Source organism: Physeter macrocephalus, chromosome 14, assembly GCF_002837175.3.
Source record: "Physeter macrocephalus isolate SW-GA chromosome 14, ASM283717v5, whole genome shotgun sequence".
Lineage (NCBI taxonomy): Eukaryota > Metazoa > Chordata > Mammalia > Artiodactyla > Physeteridae > Physeter > Physeter macrocephalus.
In genome coordinates this window covers 40,636,450-40,663,111 of record NC_041227.1, presented here as the reverse complement: position 1 = coordinate 40,663,111, position 26,662 = coordinate 40,636,450, and the positions used below count along the sequence as shown (strand labels likewise).

At 46.5% G+C, this 26,662-nt stretch overlaps 1 protein-coding gene across 1 annotated transcript in view; it reads left to right on the top strand.

Annotated features, from left to right (window-relative positions):
• Positions 1-26,662, top strand: part of KIF16B (kinesin family member 16B) — a 293,074-nt gene that overhangs the window by 193,768 nt on the left and 72,644 nt on the right. The window contains exon 23 of the mRNA XM_024123350.3: positions 13,969-14,091. Coding sequence (XP_023979118.2) covers positions 13,969-14,091 — 123 coding nt within the window. The remainder of the gene's footprint in view (positions 1-13,968; positions 14,092-26,662) is intronic.

Sequence of the window (26,662 nt, the reverse complement as noted above, 5' to 3'; positions counted from 1 at the left end):
GTATTTCGATCAAAATAGCTGGTGATTTATAAGATATGAAATATAGAAATTGATGCTTTGTGTGTGAATCAGGTCCTCTGTTCTGAAATCATGAATCAGTCAACACGAATGGCTTAGGCTTTCGATTGAACCTCTGCATTAATCCACACGATGAAACCAATGCCCGCAAGAATCTTCATGTGGAAAAGAATCTCAAAAGGTGCCACAGCCCCATTTCACCTGTTTTTGACAGAAGAGCTCTCTTGCCCCGTTGCTGTCCAAAGAAGTCACTGACGCCCCCGGCCGAGAGGAGAGGAGGAAGGTGGACCAGAACCACCACCGGATCCGGCCCGCGACCTGGAGCATCTCAGGTCCCTCTGGCCCCTCCTCAGCGCCAGGCGGAGGGGCCCACCAGTGGGGGTCTCAGCCCTCGGAGCCTGAGCCGTCGCACAGCAGCGATTGTAACAGGGGCGGCTCTCAACCAGAACACGTCGATCTAGCTAAAATCTCTGTTCTTAGTGAAAGCAGCACCAGCGGTGAGGGACATTTTCAGGATGAGTCAGAAAATTTCAGTGAACCGACGACTCCTGAAGGTGAACACAGCCCGGGGGTCACGTCCAGCTGGACTTGGCTGCAACGCGCGTCCCAGGAAGTGTCCGTGCGCAGTGGGAGCGAGCAGACCAGGCAGAGCCGGCTCCTCTGCCTCGTTCTCTCTGAAGGTGTCTCAGGCCACAGCGTCCCCCCCGAGGGCTGCGGCCTCTGAGCTCTGCCGGGAGCAGGAAGCCAGGGAGGAGGTGGCGGCCAAGGCAGTGAGCTCTCTGGGGTCACCCGTGAGTGTCAGGCCAGAGGGAAGCAGCGGGTTGGGATCTTTTTACCAGCGGGTCTCAGACCTTTACAGAGACACCAGTAGCCACCTGCTGCGGGCGGGCACGCGGGGAGCCTGTGGGACCCTGGGGGCTCGCCTCCCATGCGGCAGCATTCATCGCGAGGCTGCCGTTTCTGAAACTCTTACCCCTGGACACGCTCTTGGAGGCACCCGGGGTGTCACCAGAAGCTCATTCTTTTCCTGTAGAAGCTCAGGTTGGCAGGAGCAGGGAAGGGTCAGGGGCCGTCGGGTGGGCAGGGAGCCTGGTGCCCTACAGAGCCCTGGGCCTGCCTGCTGGCCCCGCAGCTGCCGACTTTCCAGGCTCCTCGCCGGCTCTGTCTTCTGCCTAGAGGTGGAAGGTGCCAGAACGGGCTCTGTGTTTAAGCAGACGCTCGTGCGATTCCCAGACCAAATGCTGAAGCTTCAAGAGTGCCCTTTGAAAGGCTTCCTTGAGCTGGTGGCCGGTTCCCTACCAGGACTTCGGACGACACGAGTGAGGCCCAGGGAGTGTACTGGCTCGCTGTTGCCAGCTGCGCGGAGCCCGCCCCCTGGCCCGCGTGTGAGCCGCTCCACTCAGCCTCCACGGGCCTGCTTCGCGCTCTGCCCCTCTCTGGGCTACAGGAGATTCAGATCGGCTTTGGTGGGCAGAGCGTTTGACTCCTGGGCTCTGCAGAGAGTCTCCTGCTCACCGCGCTTACCTACAGCAGACACCTCTGTCAGCAGATATGCCGGGACCTCCTGTGTGTCCTGACGTCTGAGGCCGATGCCGCCGCCGCCTGCACCAGCCGTCCTTTGTTCCAGCAAGATCTGGTCCAGCTTTTCCTTGATTGGAAGGCGGAAATCCCTGGTTTAGTTTTGGCGAATGGAGTTCAGTTGTCATCCAGGTTCCAGAATACCCTGGTCGACCTGATTTATTTCCTTCACGGAAACCTGGACGTGGACGCCCCGTCTCTGGTGGAGGTTCAGCTCTTGCTCTACACGACGGTCAGAGTCGAGGGTGGCTCTGGCCCAGGCCACTGCCAGTCGCTGGTCCTCCTGAACACCCACGTCGTCCTGGTGAGGGAAGACTGCGTGTTCCACCCTCAGAGTGGCTCTCTGAGCTCGCCGCCTCCAGGGACACGGTTTGATGTGGTCAGGTGCCGAGCTTTAAGTGAATTCAGGTGTCTTGTTGTCCCAGAGATGAAAACAGCATCCACCATCGAACTCGTCTTCTTCCCGAAACTCAGACACCTGTCAGATTCAGGAAGCAGTGCCGCCCAGCACCCTCAGGAAGCCCAGAATGTTCAGCTGTGCGCCAGCACCTTGTGTCCAGAGGGCGGCCGCAATGTGGCCCCTGAGGTCTGGAAACTGACCCTCAACTCTCAGGACGAGGCTCTGTGGCTAATTGCACACTTGACAAGGCTCTAGGGAGGAGACTTGTGAAAGTACTCTGCATATTTTTTGAGATCTTTCATAAGCTAAACATGATGAAAGTCATCCAGGGCTATGAATATCTCACTGTAGCTAACTGATTTGAAACTGGAAAAATGCAGTCCTCTATAAATTGAAAATGTAAATATTTTAAATATCACCACTGAACTAAAAATAGGTGATAGTAGAGCACTGATGAAATATCTTTATCACCACCTTGCTTCACTTTCTTGAACTTCAGCCTTGTAAATTGGGACCTCATTATTTGTGAGGTGCTGGAAGCATTTCACGTTGTGCTCATGTCGACCTGTGGTTATGTGCCTTGGAGTCTATTTCTGCTGGACATTGGCGGGCGGATTTGTGCTGCCTGAAAAGGTGTCTGGCCTGGCAGTGACCTTCTCGACGTCCTCCGTTGGCCAAGATTAGGACAGCTCTGCCGCAGAGCACGTTAGTGACACATCAGGCTTCCCTGGAGGACCTGGGGTTTACAACTCCCTCCTCTCCCCGTGACATGTAGGATGTAAGCAGCGCCCCTGCCCTGTGGGGTCTTTTTCAGGGTATTGCCTTTTCCCTCCTCCTTTCAGACTTATTGACTGTTCCTTTCCAGCCTGTGACTTTAGCTCCTGACTCATTGGCTTAGCTTTGACTGCCCTTCCCCTGGGCCACATGCCCCCAATGTGCCAGGCCTCTCTCTGAGCTTTGGTGGTCCTCTCCTAGAGAGACTCTTAGCCCCGGCGTAACTTTCCAGGCTGCCGTGCGCTGCCTTATCAGATAGAGACCACGTCGACGGCATCCGGCGCTTCCCTGGAGGCCCTCCCGCCTGCCTCTCAGCCGGCTCATCCTCCTTCACCTCCGACCACGGGGTCCCGCTGGCCTCGCTTCCGAGAGCAACTCATGCCCGTGTCTGCCTCAGGTCGGGCTCCTCTCCCCACCGGTACCACCCAGGAGCCGGCTGCCCTCCTCCTTGTAAGAGGCTTGAAGCTGGGCTCTTCAGAAATCTCTCCCTTCTCTGGTTGACCCCTTCCTTTGTCCCCGCTGCTGTTCATATTCCTGGGAGGAGTCGGTGACACGTTTTGTACTGCTGTTTTACTGCATCGGACCCTGGGTTGCTCTGCGCACCTTCTCCTGTTTCTCAGGGATGAACGTCCTGCTAGCTTCTGGAGTCTCAGGAGGAAGGGGGACACCTCCCCCTGGCCCTGTCCTTCACTTCAGCCAGGTTAACGGCAGCTGCGCTGCAGCGCGTCCGCGCTTAGCGACTCGGCCGTTCCGCCGAGGCCTTCGTTTTAGCCTGACCTGCAGGGGCCACTTTGTGTTCTGGTCAGATATTTACATAGCATGCAATATAATGTTGTAGCCCCCCCTTCACTTCTGTTCCTCGTCCGTGATGGGGCCAGTGCCAGGGCTGACCCTTCCAGGGACTGACCGTCTCCCTTTGGTCGGGAAATACAGGTCTTCCCTCTCTTCCCCATCAGCGCTGGCAACAAGCTACTGAACTTGCGCCAAGTTTTCAGCATTGGTTTTCCTCTCCCCAGGTTCTGGGGAGGTGAGCGGGGAGAGGCAGGACCCGGGAGAGTGCTGCAGGGTCCACACTGCTGGCCGCAGCCTGGTTTGCGGTGGCCAAGCGGGGCTTTTTGAGGCGGTAGACTTCAAATGTTTCTACCTTTTCACGTGGAGCCTGTTTTTACCTCTTCAGCAACACCCTCCACTCCCAATACACACAGACACACACACACACGCACCCTGTTGCCTTACACATGGAGGCTTTTGAGTCTGTGATAAGGACATTATTACAATTAGTTAGCTTGTCACCTGCTTGGCTGGTGGATCTTCTACGACAGAAAACATTTCCAAAATGAACCACAATAGTCTTCTAATATCTTATCAATAATGTTTCCCCTAATTTAAACTGAATATTTTCTCATATGTTCTTGATAAGAAGAACGGAATGAATGATCGTGAAGAGTGGAGAGAGTGGAGATTAAGATGCCAGCAGAGGGATACCTTGGTTGGGAAGGAAACAGTACATAAGCAGTCCAGAATTTTAACAGGGTGATACATATTAAACAGACAGACCTGCTCGTCCTCATAAGTAAAGAAGCAGAATCCTACTGTGTTATAAATGATGTTCTTTAATATTGTCCGTAGATGGAGCATGCAACGAAAGTGGGCATTGCATACAGATCATATTATCGGTTATGACTTGTTCAGTCTGCTTTATGGTCCAAGTAGCCCGAGATGAGGCCTGCATTCTGCTCCCACTACAAAACAGAAGCAGCCGCCTCTGGGCAATTCAGATTTCACACGTCACTTCGTTTCACCTAAGCATACTTTTTACCTTGAGATCAAACACGGTCCTGATACGAGAATTTGATTTGCCATCATGAAGTGAGTATTAAGGTGGTCATGATGCCTGGAGAAGCCAGTGGAGTGGTGTGCCTGCCCTTGTCCTCCGCGGCTTCAGTCCTAGGGCCTCTCTGGCTCACGGGCTCATCCTCTGGGGTTCTGAGCCGGGACACTGCTGCGGCGGAGCAGGCGTGGCAGCCTCAGCGTCTAGCCTGAAGTACCGTCTGCTCAGTTGTAACGAGTTCCTGCATCAGAAAGAAATAGGTTCATACATACTTTATTATGTGGCATCTTGCACTGTCGTAATATAGGCGTAAGCGTTCACATGGCGGAGCTTGTTAATGCGTTCTAGACAATACCTCTTTGAGGCCTTTTGAAACAGTGATTTCGTCTGAATTTGATTAAAATCCATTTTGCTCACAGCTGCCTGTTGTGCAGACTTGTGGTTGGCAGGGTGAATTTATTTCGTCTTTGTTGAAAAACATTTCAAAACAGTTTGTCTCCCTGTTCTCATTACTTAAAAAAATGTGTGTGCATCCTTTGGAGAGAATGCTTATGCCTTCCAGTGGTAGTAATTACAGTGATTTTTATTTACATTCTTTAGATGAATGATGAATTACAGTTTTGAATGATAAATAGATTAGAGCACTTTTATTAATGCTTCTCAGATGGTCTTGTTGGACTGACCAGTTTCTAATGAGGTCGTTTTGTTAATTTAGTTACACAGCTTCCACTATTCACTTTAGTTGATACTGCTTCCTTCCTTAACGTATCTTTTGTGATAGATGTTATATCAGTCAGCTATTGCCAAATGCAAGCAACCCTCAAAATTTTAGTGACATACCAAAAAAAAGCTTTTATTTCTCACTAAAGGTTTGCAAGTAAATCGAGGCAGCTCTGCTTTAGGCTAAGGTCATCTGCAGGTCAGCTAGTTTGGTCTGCACCACCTGCCTCATTTTGGATCTATGTGGAAGGGGCAGTGGCCGTTTCATGTCGATGACAGAAGCACAGAAAGGCAACCACGCGTCATGTCTGCTAACATCCCCTTGGCCAGCGCAAGTGACACATGCAAGTCCAAAGTCAAGGGGCAAGGTAGTGTACCCTCCATTCACCAAGAAGCCATGGAAAGAATATCTGCTCCTCCTCCTCCTCCTACGGCTACAAGGGAGAGAGAATTGGGACCACACATAGATGCATTGGGTCAGGGTTCCCAAGGTTCTACTGAAGATAAATTCAGATAAAACCTGTAGGACCTCTCCCTTATGGAAGTATTGAGTCCTAGTTACTAGTTAAACTTATTTTCCAGTTCAGTCTTTGCTTGACACCTCCACAGGCTGATCATCACCTGTCTCTGAAGCAGTTTATCCTTTGGGATCTGCTCTCGTTAGACCGTTGTTTCCATAATCTTCCTTAATGTGACCTCCATCTGCAGTCTGTCCGTCTGAGGCGCCCTCAGTCACGGAGTAGAACAAGTCTGTTTCACAACTGTGTTATATCACGGCCCTTCCAAGAACACAGTGCGCTCTCTCTCACCTCCTCGGAGTTTTCTTCTTTACCTCCAACACTCTTTGGTCACCCTGCTGGTTCTTATACAACACGGATTCCAAACCACCACCATCCAATCTCTTTTTAAGGATGCACCCTTGTAATTTTTAAAAAACCTCCTTTATGTGGAACGGAACGGAATACAGTTGGTGAGAAGGAAAGAGATTCTATTATAAATCACTACTCACGTTTTCTTCTACCATCTTGTTAAAACCTTCTGTTGCTGAAGGTGCAGTGGACTACAGCGGTGACAGCCCTGACCACCCTTTATATTGTGGTTTACAGTGTGCAGAGTTCTTTCCTATATATTGTTTCTTTGGAGTCTCACAGTAATCCTCCCAGGATGGGCGAATTGTTATTGATTGCCATTTTGTATCTGAAAGGATCACTGACTGGGAATTGGAACTCAAACCCAGACCTTACTCCAGAAGGTATGTTCTTTCCACGATGCCAGAAGTCACCTTCTGGTCATGGTTATTCTTGACATTGCCTGAATACATTTTTTTTTGTTGATTTGTTTTTTTTCGTAGGAATGAATGATTGGAAGAACTGTTGATTTTTTTCTGACTTGTAACTTTTTTCTTGGAATTTCTAGACATTAAATATTATTTCTCTTTATGAGTTTTGTTTTTCAAGAATTGCCTTACAAGTTTCTTTGCAATTCCATTGTTTCTTCGTACGCCTTATGTCTCCTTTTAGCCCTCTACATTTTAGCTCTTACAGAAGAAAAGCCTGGGCATAATCATTGTGGCAGTACAGTACAGATAACCTTGTGTGCTCGAAGTTGCTCCTTTAGTTGGAAGATTAAACAATATGCTCTACAGAAACCTGATAAAGAGAATCCCCACCAATCCCCTACCCCCACTTCAGTTTTGCCTGGACCTGAGAATTCAGTACAGTTTGAACCAAAACTAGGGCTCAGCAGAAATCAGTGAGTGACGATGAGTGGTATTTTTCTTGGGTCATTAAAGACATTGTAGAACCAGGAGGGAGATCAGCTGGTTTTCCCTCCTCAGGTCCTCAACTACCTAGGCTCATGTTTGGTAACGAGAGCCACATGATAGCTACTGCCACATTCATACTAGACCTGTTATTTAGTCTTTTTTTAAAATCATCCATCTAACGATGGGTTATCCAGAGACAATGACCATTAAAGTTCTTTTTGGTCTAGAGAAAGATGGGGACATTTTTAATAGCTTCAAGTTGAAACATTCATCAGATCATTCAGTATTTCCAAACCTTGAAACAATATTGATCAATCAACTCAGATCTACATGGATGAAATAATCTACTTTTAGTGAGAATCACAGATTCGAATTTACTGGAAGGCCAGTCAACTCAGGATATTCCACAAGCATTTATATCCAACACAGTTTGTCATTTTCTGGGTAATTTATCCTTGATAACATATAGATACAGATACATATCAAAAGGAAAGAAATACTCCTTTATTTGAAAACCCATATTTCTGTTTTCCTGGTGTGCGTCTTTTAAACTCACTTTAAAATGAGATGCAGTTCATGGTGGTTCTACATGTCGGGCTGTTGTTAAGTCCTGACCCTGACCTGGAGCAGATGTGCCATGTGTCTTAGCAAATCCAGGTCAGTTGTAGGTACTAAGCCTTCAAAGGTGGCGTGGGACTAGCCCCGGGTCCCTTCACAGCACAGGCAGGCTTTGCCTTCTGGAGAGGAATGCAAGCGTGTCTTGGCTTTTTGCCACATTTGTAACGTACATCTGCTCACACAGGTTACCTTTATGCCCCGTTTCTTGTGACGTGGCTCATATTTGAGAAGGTGATGGGTCCTCACCATCTCTGCCCCAGACCCCCATTTTCAAACTGCTGGGTCATAGTAGGTGCTTGATGCAAATAGCTCTAATTAGAACTATTACTGTGGCATGTGTGGTTGAAAAAAGAGGGATTAGAAATATGTGCTATGCTGGGAACAGAGAAAGGGGAATTACTAGTTTTGGTAAATCTGATAAAAACCCAGGTTTGCCTGTATTTTAGAAGCAAAGCTTGGATATTTGGCTAAGAGATCAGACGGCCGTCCAGAGCCCTGACCTTGTCATGGTTAAAGCATATACTGAATTCAGCCATCTGGTATGTAATTAGAGCATTTAGGGGAGAATGTTGATGTCTCCCTTTGGAATCGGTTCACTCTGTGCCCTCTGCAGTGCCGCCAGCAATCCTAGTGGATGTTAATGATGCTTCCTATTAATTTTCTTAATTTGCTCCTTTTGAAGGAGACAGCCTGAGTAGGAAGAGAAGATTCTAATCTGAATATTCAAAACGTAGCCTGTGTTCTGTCTGCTTCTTTCGGCTGAGGACTGGACTATAATATTTCCCCACCACTGGAAAAATAGTGAATTTGTTGACACAGGACATTGCTTTGTTAAAAGCTATCAGAAAAATATTTCTCTGTATCTTATTTTAAAAGATGTGTTTTTTTTTTTTTTTTTTTAAAGAGGACCATTTTTAAAGTCTTTATTGAATCTGTTAAAGTATTGCTTCTGTTTTATGTTTCCGATTTTCTCGCTGCGAGGCATATGGGATCTTAGCTCTCCAACCAGGGATCGAACCCACACACCCTGCATTGGAAGGCGAAGTCTTAAACACTGGACCGCCAGGGAAGTCCCTAAATGATATTCCTTATGTACAGGAATGTAATCCAAGTTACTAATTATGTACTTTTCCTTGACCTTTTATTTCTAAATAGAGCCACTCTGTGGTGCATTTAAAATTCCTTGACCTGTCCTACGTATTTATCCAGATCCCCTGCGAGACGTGCTTCCAGACATACAGCCTTTCATGTTTCTTTACCTCCTAGCACGATGTGTCACCAGCTTCCCCTTCCAAGTTTAAGAATCTTTTTCGCTACATGTAGAGAAACTGTGACTGATTCCAAAATAAATAATTCCATAGAAATTTAAAAGCTCTCATAAATAATGGGATATATGATACAGCACACATTTGCTTGTCTACTGTAAATCTCAAGATATTCAAAATACAGCTCCTTTCAAATAAAAAATAAATTTAGGAGACATTTATGTTAGTTTTCCTTCCTGCCCAACATAAACATAGTTTAGGAGAATGTCAGGAACCTTTCACAGTATATCTTGAGAATTCGACATTTCTCATCAAATTGACTTCAAAACATAGTGTCTAAAAATTACGTTGCAGCAGTGATTTGATGGAAGCACATACTCTTGATTTTTCTCTTTACTTTTGCTCAAATGTCTTCAGATCCCTGGCTTATTCTTCAGTTATTCATTTCTGCAGGTGTTCATTTCTCGACACCTGTTAATATTTAGTTAACTGTGAAATCAGTGAGATTGAAGTAAACTGTGGTCCCAGATGTTAGTGGGAACTCTGACAATATTTCTAATCCCCAACGCGCAAGATAATGAAGAGAAATATCCTCTTCTCAGCAATGGGTTCAGTTATTCTTCACTGTCTGGTCCTGAATGGAGCAGTGGCTCTTGTGTACCACCTAGAACCGTTTCGTGAGGTACACGTGCATGTGCTGGGATGTAAAGGGCCGTCCTGGATTTAGGCGAGCTACATAATAAGATCCAGTTTCTCCTAGGTAACTGGTCTCTACGCAATTCATATACCCAGTTAAATTATCAAAGGCAGTGATTTTTTTCTGTAAGGGATTTATGAGCCTATGCATCAAGCAACTTTCTTTTCATTAGCAATTTATTTCACAATTATGCATTCTTAGAGAACTTTCTAGTCTTAAAATGCCTATGTAATAACCAGACCATCAGTTACAGTCTTAACCAACCCTTTGAAAGCTGACATATGAAAAAAGGTTAAGGTAGCGTTTGCTAACTTTAGCCTGTAATCCATCTAGAGTAGAAAAACCTTGTCTTTGTTTAAAGCTTAATGCAGTTGAGAAAAACTAAAGGTCTTAGAAGTTACAGATACTTTGTCAGAGTTACTTCGTATTCCCAGGACCTGGCCCTGTGTATGGTCCATAGCTGGCGCTCAGTAAAAGACATCGATGGTTGATTGTATATCCTAGGGGTGCCTATAGGGAAAGGTGTTTAGAAAGTTAAGTCTCCACTGCTTGGTTAACAGTGTACCCGGGCGATTTTGACTGCAGTTCTTCCTCAGGAAAGTTCACAGTATTTGGATAGCAATATCTGTATATATATTTTTCACTCAGTGACCCCATCATAACTTTCTCATCCCGCTGTAATTATCAGTTTACTTTTCCCACGGGGTGGGAGATGGCCTTGGTCACAGTTGGGTTCCTGCCACAGAGGGGAGATTTGGGAAACATCGTGCCCATTTCCACTGACGACAAAATGGAGGTTCAGAGTGGGTGGGTGACTCTTCCTCAGAGACCAGCTCCGAAAGCTCGGATTGAATTCTGAGTCTCCTCCAGGTGACGGCCACGTGGAACCCAAGTCCCCCTTCTGTGATTGCTTCAGGGAAGCAGACAGTGGTGGAGAATCCACCAAGTGTGTTAAACGTGTTGGTATTGTCCTCTGCACCTTGTTGAGAACCCATAACACATGTGGTAACACACTGTTCCTAATCGATTGGGGGGGAACAGTTTTTTCCCCCCGTCTCTCCCCATCCCCCCCCCCCCCGCACCTACTCCGTGCCAAACATCAGCCCAGGTATTTCTTTACTTTTCTCAGTGAACTAAAGGTTTATAACGAGGGCATCCTTTCTTCTGCCAGAACGAGCCTTCTCTTCCTCCTGGAAAACTCCAATTCATCCTTGTGTACCCGGCTGCAGAGCCCCTTCTCTACGAGGCTTTCCCGTCCCCAGGCTGGGGTTGCTGCCTCTCCATTTAGGAGCACCAGACCCCTAGGGCTTTGTTCTAGCCCAGGCGGCACTAACAGCACTGCTCTGGTTTATCACTCTGTGTGTCGACCGAGCCTGAAGGGGAACAATTTAATTGCTCTTCTTCCTTCCTCCTTTTCCCCATTCTTGCCCCTTAGCGGGGAGCCCGCAGCTGTGCAGAGAGAGCTGCTCACCCAGTCAGCTGCCGCAAGGGCCTGTTCTAACCGGTAGGGAGGATCTGGCTTCTTCCTGAGGTAGAGCGAGTGGGTCTTCTAAACTAGTGTTACCAGTTCTTGCTTAAAAGCCTGACAGCAGCAGCCCTTCTGCTGAGGTTGTTCTAAGCTCCTTTGCGCTTCCTGACCCCACAGCTCTCCACTCCCAACTCCACACACACACACACACACACACACGCGCGCGCGCGCGAACGCACACACTCGCACTGTAGCAGTGGAGTTCCCAGGTGATTGTGTCACATGTGGAAGAGAGGTTATGTTCCTACTTGAAAAATACAGTTATAAGCATGACATAGAAGGTTTCAGAGCTAAGGCAGCAGAGCAAGGACTGCATGGCCAAACCATGAAGGCTTTGAGGTCAAAGACATTTCTTAACATTAAATGTGTTTGTTGAAAACAAATAAAAGCACTAGATTATTTCTCTGCCTTTTCACCTTCAAATAGATAAACATATCCCATGTTTCGGGAGATGTCTACACTCATAGTAATTTGGAAATAATACTGTTAGTGGATTGAAAGGTCTTTGGCAATACACGTATTGAGAAACTCTCTTTTTAGGGATTTCCGCTATGGTTTTTGACACCAAGGACAGCTAAACAGTTGCATCACTGCAATAAAAGGAATGGTTCTTGTCTGGGATAACCAGCCACGCAGTGAAAAATTAAGATGCTCTAAAAGGCTTTGGTAACTTCATATCGTGCCAATGTGTTTACACTGTCAGCTCGATGAAAGCAGCCACCTGAGGCAAGTCATGTGCCTCCATGTCATCCAGAGACCTGAGCTTTCCCATGCACAGCAAACCTGGACCATCCACACTGCTACACCTGGCCGAGGATCCAAGGGTCTAGGACCCCTTTCTGCCTGAGGGAAAGGGAGCTTGTTGCCCCTGTTGTCTTTTTGGTCAAATCAGTGAGTTTAGTTGTATAACCATGGGTTTTCCATCTTCTTAAATTCTGTATATGTTGAGGTGTTTATTAGCTCAGTTTATCTCAGGTGGATGGACTTACTTTAAAATTTCATGAAAGCTACTGGGTGAGGTAAGTCAGGCAGAGAAAGACAAATATGATATCACTTACATGTGGAATCTAAAAAATAATACAAATGAATCTATATACAAAACAGAAACAGACTCATAGACAGAGAAAGCAAACTTACGGTTACCAAAGGGGAAAAGGGGCGGGGGGATAAATTGGGAGTTTGGGATTATCAGATATACACCACTATATATAAAAGAGATAAACAATAAGGATTTATGCATACACAGGGAACTATATTCAATATCTTGTAATAACCTACAATGGAAAAGAGTCTTGAAAAAATATTTATAACTGAATCACTTTGCTCTACACCTGAAACTGACACAATATTGTAAATCAACTCTAATTAAAAATAAGAGTAGGGGCTTCCCTGGTGGCGCAGTGGTTGCGCGTCCGCCTGCCAGTGCACGGGAACCGGGTTCGCGCCCCGGTCTGGGAGGCATCCCACATGCCGTGGAGCGGCTGGGCCCGTGAGCCATGGCCGCTGGGCCTGCGCGTCCGGAGCCTGTGCTCCGCAACGGGAGAGGCCGCGATAGAGGGAGGCCCTCATACCACAAAAAAAAAAAAAAAAAAAAAAATAATAGTAGATATATATGTATGTGTATAACTGATTCACTTTGTTGTACACCTGAAACTGACACAACATTGTAAATCAATTATACCCCAATAAAAAATGTAAAAAAATAAATTGATAAATAAATGTCACGCTAGCAGTATAGTGGTGATGCATGTGGGCTCTCTCGGTTAGCCTGAGTTCGAATCCTGACTCTACCACTTACCTCTAAGTTACCTAAACTCTTAAAATTTTACCTAAGCTCTGAGTCCTGGGACTCTCATCTGAGAAACTGGGTTCATAATGGTTCCTGCCTCCTGGGGAGGATCATGAGGATTAAATAAAACGATGCACATAAACTGTTCAGCACAGTTCTAGGTAATAGTATGTATTCAGTAAACGCTAACTATAATTATGATGCTAACTATAATTATGATTTTAATTATCTTATTACTGTTACTGCTTCAAAAACACATCTTCTTATGTTTTGTAAAGCCCTCCGTTAGTGTTAATGATAGGATTGTTCAGAGATTTCCTTCCATTCACTCAGGAGAATTCCTTTCTAATTTTTTTTAATGCCTCTTCCTCAAGCCCCTCGGTCTTCCACCATCCAGACCGTAGACATTTGTCAGAGCCCAGTTGATTATTCATCAGATGCAGCCTAAAGAAAACACCGGGGATTCATTTTAATTGTGGTTTAAAGAGCTTTCCACACTACACTGCCTTATAAAAATGCCTAGACGTTAAAAATGAAGTGCATTTGAATAAAATCTCCAGCTTTGGAGCTTTTTGTGCAGCAGTCTGGTCGTCTGTGAAGAAAAAAGAAGTTGTTCAGTGATCAAGACTTTTCAGAAAAGAATCTGGTTTATACCAGGTTTTTTTTTTAAGAGTCAGGATATATAATCTGTCCTTTTTTTCACTTGTTCTCATAAATTGGAAGGAACATCAAAGCCAAACAACATTTGGAAGTGCTTTCGCCCTACCTTTTTAGAATGGTATCCCTAAAGAAATGGTCTTTTGTCATGAGAGAGACTTAGCGTTTCTCTTTCAAAGGAAACCATCATTTTTCTAAGTAAACTCTACTGGTCTGATGTTCTTTTCTTTGCTTGAAACGCGTTTCCTCCGCCTGGCCGGGCGGGGTATTTGCAGTGCAGTGATCTTGGTCTCTCTCTTTGTTCTCCCATCTGATGTGCCTTTGATAGCGGATGGTGTCTCGCTCTTTGGGAGCAAATCCAGACAACCTGAAGGACCCCATCAAAATTAGTATTCCACGCTATGTTCTCTGCGGCCAAGGGAAGGACGAGCACTTCGAGTTTGAGGTCAAGGTAAGTGTCCCTTCTTTACTCTTCTGGAGGATGGAAGCTCAAGGCTCTGCAGTGCTGTCTTTTTTCTAAATGGAGCTAAAGCTACATATGAACGTGTTGTTTTGTACGACACTGGTCATGCCCTTCTTTAAACCAGTATGTGAAAGTCTAGGCTGGAGCACATGGAGGGAAGTTATCCCATAGAAGGTAGTGGTGGCTGGGGAGTCCAGCTGACTTGGAAGTTACTGTCACCAGCCCCACAGGTAAGGTCACCAGCCACCCCAAATTGCCCAGGATTTTCCTGCTTTCGGCACTGACGGTTCCACACCTCAGGAAACCATTTGGTGCCAGGCAAACCAGGACAGTTGGTCACCCTACCATGGGCTTAGGCTCAGTTTTTTAATCTATAAAAGTGGGAATAATAATATTTATGTCACAGGGATATTAAGTGCATATAAAGTGCTGACTCCAGTGTTTGGTAGATAATAAAGAATACATTATAGCTGTTGCTGTTGTTTCTACTGCTGTTTTCATCGTTTTTGTTTCTGTTGTTCGTAATTAGGAAGCTTTCCTAATCTGTTTACACATTATTTGATTTATACAGCTTTTCAGGAAGAGATGTGCCTGTTTCCTTACCTCATACTTGCCCCAGTACTTCCCCTTCATCTTATTTCTAATTGACTTCCATTGACTCATAACACTTCATTAAATACTGCTGGCCACCATCCCCTCCTCGAGGAATTGATGGTTAATCGCACTTCTTCATTTTCGAGGGTAGGCGAGGGTGTTGTATGGTGTTCACTACGGTCCCCAGTATCTGTCTGCCGGGGGGCATTCCTAGAGGTGGTTTTGGTTAGATAAACGCCAGAATCTGGATGTTGAGTTCTTTAGGCTCGGATTCTGCTTTGCGGAGTGACCCAAAGTCTTTACCTTCTCTGAGCTTCAGTTACCTCATTGGTAGGATGAGGAAATTGAGCCTCACCAGTGGTTTCCAGAGTTCTTTTTAGCTGAACCCTTTGGTCAGGGAGTCTCGTAGGAGGAAGAACACTGTAGAAGCAGGTAAGCGTGGAGCTGCTTGCTGTGGGGGGAGGGAGGGCGGAGCGATCCTGAAGCCAGCGCCCCCCTCGCCCCCGCTGCTTCCCCACTTCCTGGCTGCACCTCAGAGGAGAGCCCCTGGGCTCGGGGGGATCTCCCCCCTTAGGCACAGGTGCTCCTTTTCAGTCTTCCTGGAGAAACAATGCAAATAACTTTCCTGATTAATCAAGGTTTTAGATTCTTATTTCTGCCTACTGAGCCCCGCCCCCTTTCTTTAACAAAACTTGCATATTAATTTATATATTTGAGGTTTCTGTTGAGAAGACATGATTCCTGTGTGCTAGTGTTGGTGGTTGAATTTGACTGGCCAGATTCTGCAATTTCTTATTAAAATGTTGCACCATGTGTGTGATCCAGTGCTTCAACTCCTCCTGACCTAATGCCTGATTCCTGCCCAGTTTCTTTTGTCAGCCATTTGAAACTGTGTGTGTGTAGAGTTCCATTTATACATATTTAGAGACAGTTTGCTAAGGCAGGTTTGTATTATTTCCATATTTTTCAATAGAGGATCAAGACTGGCTTTCACCAGTTCAGAATTTGAATTCTTCAAAACATAGAACTCACAGCACTGGAGGACATGCAGTGATTTTAGTTGGTACATAGATTTCTTTTATTTCCATTGATAAATGTATTAATAAAGTATGACTATTAAATCGATTTCATGCATAGAATTTCGGTCATGAATAAAGAAGATACTTAATTTTTTTTAACTGAGTTGATTTAAATCAAAGTTGCAAGCAACTTACAGACCTGGCCATATGCAGATCTGGCTAAAATTGTGAAGATGAAACTGTAAAGGCAAGTTAGTGAAACCAAATATGGGAACTCTCTGGCACCTTTCAGAATCTAGGCTGGCCCTCTCTGAACTGATCGAAGCCCTGTCTGAAAGCATGTCATTGTTCTGCTTCCTTCTGTTCTCATCCCAGGTATTGCCATCATTAGCACCAGGAATGGACTGTCAGCATTTGCCTGGAGAATTCCCACTTCTCCGAGTAGGAAGGGCTGCCCTGTGCATTTACAGGGAGGTGGGCTGATGGTCTCACGTTCCCGTGGCGGGTGGAGCACCCCGTCAACAGAAGCATCAGGGCCCAGTAACAAAAATCCTGGGAATATACTGTCCCGCCCTTAACAAAATAGACAAAAGTAGCCAAGCTCCAGCAGAAGCATAGCTGTCTGAAAAGTGCCGGGGGACTGTTACTCCTCCAGGTAACCTCACTGTGCCTCATCTGTGAAATGGGGCTGAGGAAAGCCGCAGGCTGGGTTGGTTTGAGGACTGTAGGAGGTTTTGTATGTGAAGCGCTTGGAACAGTGCCGGCCACATCCTAAGTGCTGCATAAGGTGTAGGGAATGAGTGAGATTTTACCCTTGGAATCCCCTAATGACGTTCAATGTGCTGTTGTGTCTTTATGAGCATTTGGGGTTTTGTTTTGTCTTTTTCTTCACTTTTTGGTTGTTTATTTCCTCTTAGTGTTCTGAGTTTAAAAATGAACTATGGGGCTTCCCTGGTGGCGCAGTGGTTGAGAATCCGCCTGCCGATGCAGGGGACACGGTTCGTGCCCCGGTCCGGGAAGATCCCACATACCGCGGAGCAGCTGGGCCCGTGAGCCATGGCCGCTGAGCCTGTGCGTCCGGTGCCTGTGCTCCGCAATGGGAGAGGCCACAACAGTGAGAGGCCCGCGTACCACAAAAAAAAAAAAAAAAAAGAACTATGCCAGCCTTTTCCTTCCATCACTTTATTTCATGCACAGGCAATGTTTTCTAGAACAAGTAGTCACACTTCGGGTCATATTTTGGCTGTTACTGAATTCTCTTGGTGAGCCAGTGGCTTTAAGAAGAGGAAGGTAAAAAGCATTATTTTTAGAAAAGTCTGTTCTGTTAGTCTTAGATCTTCTTTGACGGAAAATATGATGATAAGGTATATAGATATCTTATACCTGGTTCATTTGAGGGGCTGAGCTGACTCAGGCACACGCAGGTCCTGTTGGGTGCAAGTCCCCAGTGACTGAGGTGACGGGTCCCCAGGAGGACGCTGGCTTGTGGAGGGGTGGCAGCCCCCGAGCGCTGTCTCTCAGCTTTTCCCTCACCCTTCGTGTTCCTGTGCCTCCTGCCCTTCCCTACCCACCCTGCTTTAGATAGAATTGATTAGTTATTTAGATCATTCCTTTTTCCCGTCCAATTTCATTTTAATCCCCAACCTGGTAGCTCCAGTCCTCCAGTCCGGTCTGTTCATTGCCAGATGAAGCAGTCATGACCCTGGTTCAAGGGATGCTCGAGGTAGGCTGCAGGGAGGGGGTCTGGGGGGAGAGAGGGAGAGAAGAGTGGTTCCCAAATGCTTGTCTTCTGATCCAGGATGAGTCCTGAGGAGGTTTCCATCACTGGGCTTTAAAATGAGAAAAATAGAGTTTTTAATTCAAAAGGACTGTCTTTTATATCTTCTCTATTTGGGGGATTAAAAACAACTTTCTTTTGTGAACTAACTGTGAGAATGGGTAAGTGTAAGGTTTTTGGGGTTTGGGTCATATTTAATTTTTTAAATCGACTTCATTGAGGCATAGTTTACATCCAGTGACATACACACATTTTAAGTACAGTCTGATGAGTTTTGACATATGTGTACACCCCTGTAACCAGCACCCCAATCAAGATTTAGAACTTTTCAGTCATTGCAGAAAGTTTCTCCAGCACTGATCTGCTCTCTGTAACTGCGGATTACGTGGATCTGTTCTGGCGTGTGGTGGGGATGGGACCACGTGGCATTTACTCTCCTGGGTCTGGCTGCTTCCACTCCACGTGCCTTTTGGAGATTCATCCATGTAGTTAAGTGTAACAGTAATTTGTTTCTTTTTATTGCTAAACAGCATCCACTGTGTGGATACATCATTTGTGGGTTGGTGTCTGTTTTGATGTTTGCTTCTGACAGTACAGAAAGCTATCATCTCAGTGTCACCTCCCCCTTTATTGACCCTGAAGGACTCAGGTGAGAACCCCTGGGTCAGGGTATCTGTGCCTGTTGCTACCCTTGCAGTTATACCTGCCAATGTCTCCCAGTAGCACAGCCGTCTGGAACTGTGTACGCATTCATGTTGAGAGAGGTGCATCCCGCCAGCTGATGTCAGAGACAGACAGAGGAGCTGAGGGTGTGCAGGCTGACTCCTCTCGGAGAAGAGCACGTTCTGTGCTGAACGTGGTTGAACGTGGCCTGCTGGTCAGCAGAACATACCCGCACAGTCTGTGCTTGCGCGGAGCTATAGGCGTCACAAGTAATAACGCCACCTGGACCACAACAATCATCTTCAAACTCCTGCTTCCACTGCTTTTCAGTGAATGATACGTGAAGTCAATTACCCTGTGTTATACTTGCCATCCTCAGTTAGCTAGGACCAGACTGGGTAGAATTTAATTTTTAAATTGCATTTCAGCATGGCACAAAATCTGTGCTTACAGCTAACAGAGGCTGTCCTACTCTGATGTTATAGAAATAAGCTGATGTCTCCAGCATAGTTTTAAATCCCCTACCTTTTAACTTACATGTTAAAATGATAATATAAAGAAATAATCTAATGCTGGTCATTTTTTTTTAATGTTTTGTTTCCTGAGAGTTTTCATCCCTCTAAAACCGGATGTAATCTTCACAGGAGGACTGTCTTCCTGTCTCCTTCGGCGAGTGTTGATATGTACGCCAGTGCCAACCCCCCCACCCCGCCCCGTTACCCGGTTTACTCCCGTCACAGCCACAGTCCCATTTGCTTTTCTCGGTCGTTGTCGTGTTTATCGCCGGTTTTTCCCGTAGGTGTCAGCTCCATGGGCCCTCGTCAGCCTGTGCAGCCGTGAGGCCCCAGCCCTTACACGGGCCGGGCTGGGAATGGGCCCCCGTACAGATGACTGTGACATGACCCGCCGAAGTTTGGCCACAGGTGTCGTCATGGGGCAGAGCCTGTTTGGGGCTTCAGGGGTTATGTGGCTGGGTGTCCTTTGTAATCAGCTCCTTGGGGGCCCCTCGTGCTCCATCTCTGTCGGCAGGTTCATCACTGATTCGCCCTCCCTTCCTCATCTGGGCCCCCGGGCACTCTCCAGCCCCTGCTCCTGGAAGCCCATGTGGTGGTGTCGTCTCCTGTAAGGAGGCTTCTGGCACCTCCTGTTGTTCAGGAGAGGGCAGGTCCCCACCTTCTGTCACGTGGCTGCAGGAGCTCAGCCTTGTGTCCACTCGCAGACCAAAGGGATGCGAGACTCCACGGTCTACCTGGAACACACGACGCCCAAAAAGCAGCCCGTGCTAGCGTGCCCGTCAGGCTTTTGCTGAAGGCACCGCGGTGACAGTCTCCTCCTGTCCCCACGTGCCTGCTCATGTTCTCTAAGTCCTGGTCAATGGCCTGAGGAGGAGGAGGAGAGGCAGAGAAAACAGGAGGGCGAATGACAGCGAGAAAGTCTAGCCTCAGAGAACACGCCCAGCGCAGACCTGTAGACCCTGCGGGTAACCCCTGAGCACCCCGGGCGGTGGTAGGCGTTTTCTTTTTGAGTTTTTAGGTCTGTGAGTCCTGCCTCCTAACTTCAGTCCGTCGCGTCCCAGAGCCCGGGAGAGGTTTAGCCCTGAGCGCTCTCCCATCTGCCGGGTCCTCCCTCGAAAGAAGAAACCCTGGAGGTGAGATGGGATAGTGGTAGAACCTCAGGGCGGCCGAGGTTCAAGTTGGAATCTTGCTTTTACATCTGAAGGACCACATGCAGGGACCCAGGGACCAGGGACGACAAACCGTGGAACAGCATTAACTTCCAGCGGCAGGAGCACACTGGCGGTGGATGATGTGCTTTATTTGGCCTGAACAGACTTTAAAACTTTTCGAGTGAGTTGTCGACACTTCAGACTTGGGAAATCTGACGTGGAAATCCAGCTCTCCCAAGTTCCGTAAAATGTTTTACACTGACATCTATCAAGCACCTTCTTCGTCCCAGGCACTTTGCCAGACCCTTCCGCAAGCGTGGAAGACGTACCAAAATGGGGATATTATTTACAGTTAATGAACGAGGAAATTATGAGTGACTCGCCCAGGGCCACACAGCTACTAAGTAGATCCAGGTACCAGATGTCCATGGAATCTAAGTCCTCTGAGCCATCCCGGTTCCCTTGCTTTCTCATCTTACTGTACCTTCTAAACATCACTACTTTCTACACTTTTTGGAAGTTGAGGCCCTAGTGTTGCCCTAGACAAAGTGGCCATTTCCAAATCCTCACTTGTTTTCAAATGTTCCTGTTATTTTTGTGTGTGCTTTAACTTTTATCTTGAATTCTGGCCAAGTCACAGGCACTTCATAAATTGGCGCTATTAACGTTTTGACAAACCTGGAGAATTTGTTGGTGGATGGACCTGCCAGGAAGCAGAAGGAGGAAATGCCCAGAAAATGTGCAGTTTGGGAGCTGAAGAAATCACATTTATAGTCAGGGAAATGTCTTTTTATTTGGCAGAACAGAAATAAGAGCCATTTCAGTCTATTAGATAAACTATGCACACATACATCTTTTTAGAAACATTCCCAACTTGATAGAATATAAATGTTCAGAAGGATTTGTGTGTTGGCGTCTGAATCTCTGCTTATTAGTAACTGATGGATGTTCTCCCGCGTGTGCATTAGCAGAGCTGAGACAAATGGAGGCTTGCGTGAGCTGTGGTCCATCTAGATTCAAATACTCACTTTGTGGACTGTTTTCAAACATAAATATCAAGTGGAAGAAATAACCTTAAAAGAATCATATTTTATCCTAATTTTTTTTTTTTTTAAGCACTTCTCCCATCTCTTTGAGAATGTTGTCTTTCACTAAAAAAAATAAGAAAAAACAACTTTCCTTTCCCCTATTTTAACACAAAACAACTCATCTTTTATATTGCTGTTACTTGGGCAGTTGTTTATCTTCACAGAGGTAATGCTGCAGACATGAGAAATGGTGAAGAGGAAATGAGATTGAGTTACAAGCACAGAAGAAAAGCAGTCATTACCTTGTGATCCTACCTTGAATTTCCATTTCAAGTTTGTTTTTCCACTATAAGAATATAGTAATATTTCATTCCTTCATTTCAGAATTCTGGGAGTTTGACATCTCTTCCTAGAGTAAAATTTGTTTTAAAAGAAATCACAAAGTGGTTTGAACTCCCCTTTTTGCAGTTGCTGCCCACAGGTACCCTGGCCTTTCAGTATGTGTAATAAAAGGCCTTTTTTAGGAAGGTGATCGCCGTGCAGGAGTTACCACTTACTGAGTACCCCAGCACTCTGCTCCTTGCTTCACGTTTTTTAGTTCAGCTATAGATTAGTGTCATGAGCTCATTTTACAGATGAAGAAACTGAGGCTGGAGGAGTTGCATAATTTAGCCAAAGTCACACAGCTAGGTAGTGACTGGGCTGAAGACAGGATCCAGGGCTGTCTTAATCCACAGCTTTACATGATTGCATTCTCCAACGATGACTGGTAGAGAGTTTGCATTCCGTGCTTTGCCTCTGGGTATCTGAGTAATTTGCAGGAAAATTGCTTAGGCTGTCATTCTCCCAAGTTCTCACAATTTTAAGGTAGAATAATACCCCAATTCCTCTCCTGTTTTGCCGAGGTGTTAGGGGGAGGAAGAAGTATTCCTTAGTAATGCTCTTAGATTTGAAAGGTATCCATCTTACCACAATATTCGGGTCTTTGTACATTCTTTCAAATTTACCTTCAAATTACCATATAATGTTAAGTATACTAAAATAAACGGTATTATCCCTATTTTGAAGGTACTGAGATTGAAGCATAAAGAAGCCATTCTCCCTAGTTATTGCAGAAGGCTGAGATTTGGGCCAGCTAGAAAGCCCCGTTTGATTTTGCATCACTTGTTGTTATGCGGAGGGTGCCGTAACCAGCAGTCAGCCGCCAGGCTCCTGTCTGTGTGGTGCACTGGATTCAGACCAGGTTCAGGAGCCAGAGACTCCAAGGCGCCTTGTTGGTGATACATCTACACAGAGACGATGTCTGGGGCATTTCCTAGATAATAAGGCTGAATAATCTTATACCTCCTTGGCTTTGTGAAGCCCCTAACCACGCTTCCACATTACCAGCAGGCGGGGACGGATCTAGGGTTGGACCTTAGACTCCCCTCTCGCTGCATCTCCTCCTGCCAGGGTCCGTCTTCTTCCCGCAGGTGCCATGCAGACGGGATTTCTGTAGTTAGTGGAGCTCTAGTTCAAGTTCACAGAGCCCACTACACTGGAGGGGATGCAAGCTTGGCTCAGGAGCTCGTGACATGGTTGGAGGACACAGTTCAAATGGCAGCTGTCCCCTCGCCTCCAGTACCCTGGATGGTTGCTGACACAGTGTCTTTTCCTTTGTGTCCACTCGGCCACAGAGCTCAGCACTCCTTTGGGTTCCCCAGAAAGACAACTTTGCTGCAGTTTCCTAGGGAACCAGAGAAGGAAATACATTGCACATCTCAGAGCAGATAACTGAAAATACCCCCTTAGACAATTATATTCTCCCCAAAGCACCAGTGTCCTCCCCTGCTTCCTAGATGTCCCCTGGGAACTCCAGCTGCTGCCCCCCTGCTAAGGGTAGTGGTGGGGTGTCAGCTCTAGCCCCCTTCCTTGGCCTGTATCCCCACGCCTGCCTGCATACGCAGGGGACCATGACATTCAGAAGCAAAAAGTTCTTCAGTTAATAGGACCCACCCTGTAAAAGCAGTTCAGAGACCACCGCTTGTCTCTTTTTTCTTTTTGTTTTTGCGGTACGCGGGCCTCTCACTGTTGTGGCCCCTCCCGTTGCGGAGCACAGGCTCCGGACGCGCAGGCTCAGCGGCCATGGCTCACGGGCCCAGCCGCTCCGCGGCATGTGTGATCCTCCCGGACTGGGGTACGAACCCGTGTCCCCTGCATCGGCAGGCGGACTCTCAACCACTGCGCCACCAGGGAAGCCCCACTGCTTGTTTCTTGATGCGTTTTTTTTTTCAGGAGATTTTTCACACACCTACCCGCACTCATTCTTACCCCCAAATTGTTTATCACTAAATCAAGACTCCTCTCTCCCAAAGGAATCTGGTAAATGACATTTTCTTTGTTTTACAATTCTTTACCCTCCCCCTGTCTCCTCTAGCGCCTGTTGTCCAAAAACTTTAAACATTTACGGGTAAATCAGAAAAGACCTGAAGTGCAGATCATTCTGCTGCCACATTTCAGGCCAGAAAGGGAATGAGAAAGTAGCAGGGGAGGGTTTACTGAAGAGGCTCTGTGCTCCGCTCTCTTTATTATTCGTTCACTTATTATTTAACAAGTATTTGATTGGTACCTGTAACGTTTTTTTGAAGACCATACGAGAAGTATCAAGATATTGAGGAACAGAAGAGATGATTAAGCTGTTCACGTACTCTGGGGTCAGTGAAGTGGGGGAGAGAACCACGCAGAAAATAGAACAGCGCGGAGCAAAGGGGGTCACGTTGGGTACCCGGGAAGACTGCAAGACTTCAAGCCTTCAAGCCTTCAAGACCGCTGAAGCGGTCTTGAAGGGAGGGGGGGAAGAATGCGGTAGTAGCATCATTCTGAGATGGGCTGAGAGGCTGCTCCGGACTTGGGTGTGGGCGACCCGAACATCTCAGTGAAACAGTATTGTCCGTGAGGATTGAAAATCTAGAGCATTTGGAAATACTCATCACAGAAAATGTAATTTAGAAGGATTTCCACGTAGGAGTGACCCTACAGAGTTAAAATAGCATACATTGAGTGTCAGTGCGTCCCGCCTTCCTGGGGAGGGGTAGTGAGGGCGGTCTGCAGCGGTTCCGGGTAGCTCACAGGACAGAAGGGGGTATTCCGACGGGGTCCCACCGGAAGGTCTAGGGAGCTAGGGAGTTTGAGGCAGGAAGAGTGACCTGGAATCCAGCCCGAGCCCTCGGCGAGTGATCAGAAGAGAAGAGGGCCTGGGAGACGGAGAGAGGTTAGAGCATCACGCTGGAGACAGACATCCGATGGAGCACAGTTGGCGTGAGCATCCCCATCAGAAATCTGAGAGCGCTGGGCTGTCTGTCCTCGGAAAGACTGGGCCGTCCTAGAGGTGGACCAGAGCGAGGGGTACTGGGTGGCGAGCTGTGATTAACGGGGTGCTGGCCTCTCCTCCCACCTCCTGGGTAGTTCTGTTTGCAACATTTGTCTGAAGAGATTTTAATAAAATCTAATGTATTAATGCTTGCTATTTATACAGATTCAAATATTTGTTATATATTCATATTTCCTCAAGCATGTTCATAGTTATGTTACTGCACAAGACTGTATTTTGCAGAAATCTGGCAAAACTTGTTTTAGTATATATTAGGGTGGTATTAGACCATTTCCTTCAAGCTATTACTAAATATAGGGAATTTCATTTGTATATGCTTGATGTAGCTCCTCCAAATGTTGTTTGAAAATAAATGTTGTTGAAGAGACCTCTACGAGAAACTGCTTATTTACCTGGGGCCACTTAGAGCATTTTTCTCTGGGTGAAAAACTGTTGATTCTCTCCTCCTTACACAGATAGATATACACAAGCAAATACATACTGATGACAGGTCTTAAAATCGACAGTCCTTAAACCAGCAAAATATGTATATAACATAAATTTGTGGAAAGCACTCAATTGAGAATTGTTCATAGTGAATGCGGTTCATCTTGTGGACACGTTTATGGTGTTTAAGTTGCACTTGATCACTTTATGGTCCAGAAAAGATGGATTTGTATCAGCAGACTTGTTCAGTGAGCGAGAAGTAATGGATTTGCTCCTCAAAACCACAGAGCAACGATGCCCTGCGTTTTCAGCATGGAAGAGAACAGTTGAGCGTTTTGACCTGATGTGTTGGGTGTACTGACCTTCTGTGCCTCCTCTCTGCATCAGCACCTCATCCCATGCCCGGTTTTAATTTGGGGCAAAATAGGACTTTAATGTCTATTTCCACTTTCTGCGTAGTTTTCCCAAACTTCACGTGCGCTGTTTCCCCAGCTCTCAAAGTGAAGTTGTCTCTCTTGCAGAGAAGGGATTTGACTCTTTTCCTGTGGGGAGGCGACCACGTGGTTGCCTTGCGCCCCATTTCTGTGGTGCTCATGATGGTCTTCACTCATTATCATTGTCCTCAGCTTGTTTATGTGTTGATATAGGCAAGGGGAGATTTAAAGTGTTTTATACACAAAGCAGGAACGTGAGCCTTTGTAATCCTTGTATTTAACCTGGATTCAGGTGAAAACTTCATGGGTAAAGAATTTGGAAATCTCTCTGTGCCTTGCTATAAACTTGGGTTACAAATATATCGAGAATGCACCCTGTTCTCAGTGCAGATAAAACCAAAAAAAGATACCATTATGTGACTAATTAAAATAATCTTTGATTCAGATGAACCTCAAAGATATCACCAGAAGAGAGTTAGTGGAACCAAGATAGTGGAGCCTTACCTTCTTTGAAAAGCAAAATAACCTAAGTACATCTCTCGGAAAACTACCAGCACCTGATATGGTGCCGACACGTAGCAGTAGCTCAATAAACGTTTATTCCTTCAATGAGAGACCTCCCACCACCACCCCAGCTACTGCCAAAGGCCCACTCCCTTAGAAGGCTTACAGTCTTGTAGGTTAGAGAGACGTTTATATAGTTAATATCGGTCATATAAATTAACCTAGTACAAGTTTAATTCTATAATTAATGTCCTGTGATGTGTGCTCTGATCAGAGTGTGAGCTGCATGCCAGGGAGTCACAGAGGAGGGAATGATTCTTCCAGGGAGAAAGGAGTAGAAGCAGGGGTGCTGCCAAGGGAGGGACTGTGGTTGGACACGCGCCCTGGAGGCTGAGCAGGAGGCCACGGGACGGGTGGACGCTGAGGAGCCCATTCGAAAGACCCTTCCAGAGACTGACAAATGTGCCCCATTTCTGTGTTGACCAGTTGTCTGAAGTGTGAGATTTTTAATCCACTGGGAGCTGGGGTTAGAAAGGTAGTGTTGGGTCAGCCGGGAACAGGTCCTGAATGCCATGCTAAGGGCTTTGACCTTGAGAGGGGAGTGGATGGAGGGGAGTGGAAAGCCAGGAAGCTTGTGGAAGGGTAAAGAATTTGGAGATTCTCTCTGCCTCGCTATAAGCTTGTGTTGCAGTTATACTGAGAATGCACCCTGTTCTCCACAAGCCACCACATCTGATTTGGGGGCAGCAACACGCAGAGGTTTACAGCAAGGCTGCTCAAACTTTACCCTGCGTCGGAAGCCCCCGAAGATTTTGTTAAAACACAGATTTCTGGGCTCCACCCCAGAGTTCCAGCTGAAGCGTGGGTGAGACCTCAGAATTTGCATTTCTAACAAGTTCCCAAGTGAAGGTGTCGCTGCTGGTCAGGCGTCACACTTTGAGAACCGCTGGTTTAGGTTATGGACTGAGATACTGAAGGCAGAAGCTGCTGAGATCTGTATGTGGGTTTACTAATGTGAGTTTATTAAAATATCAAGACGCGAGGCAACAAAATGAACCATTGCCCCAAATGTGCCCAT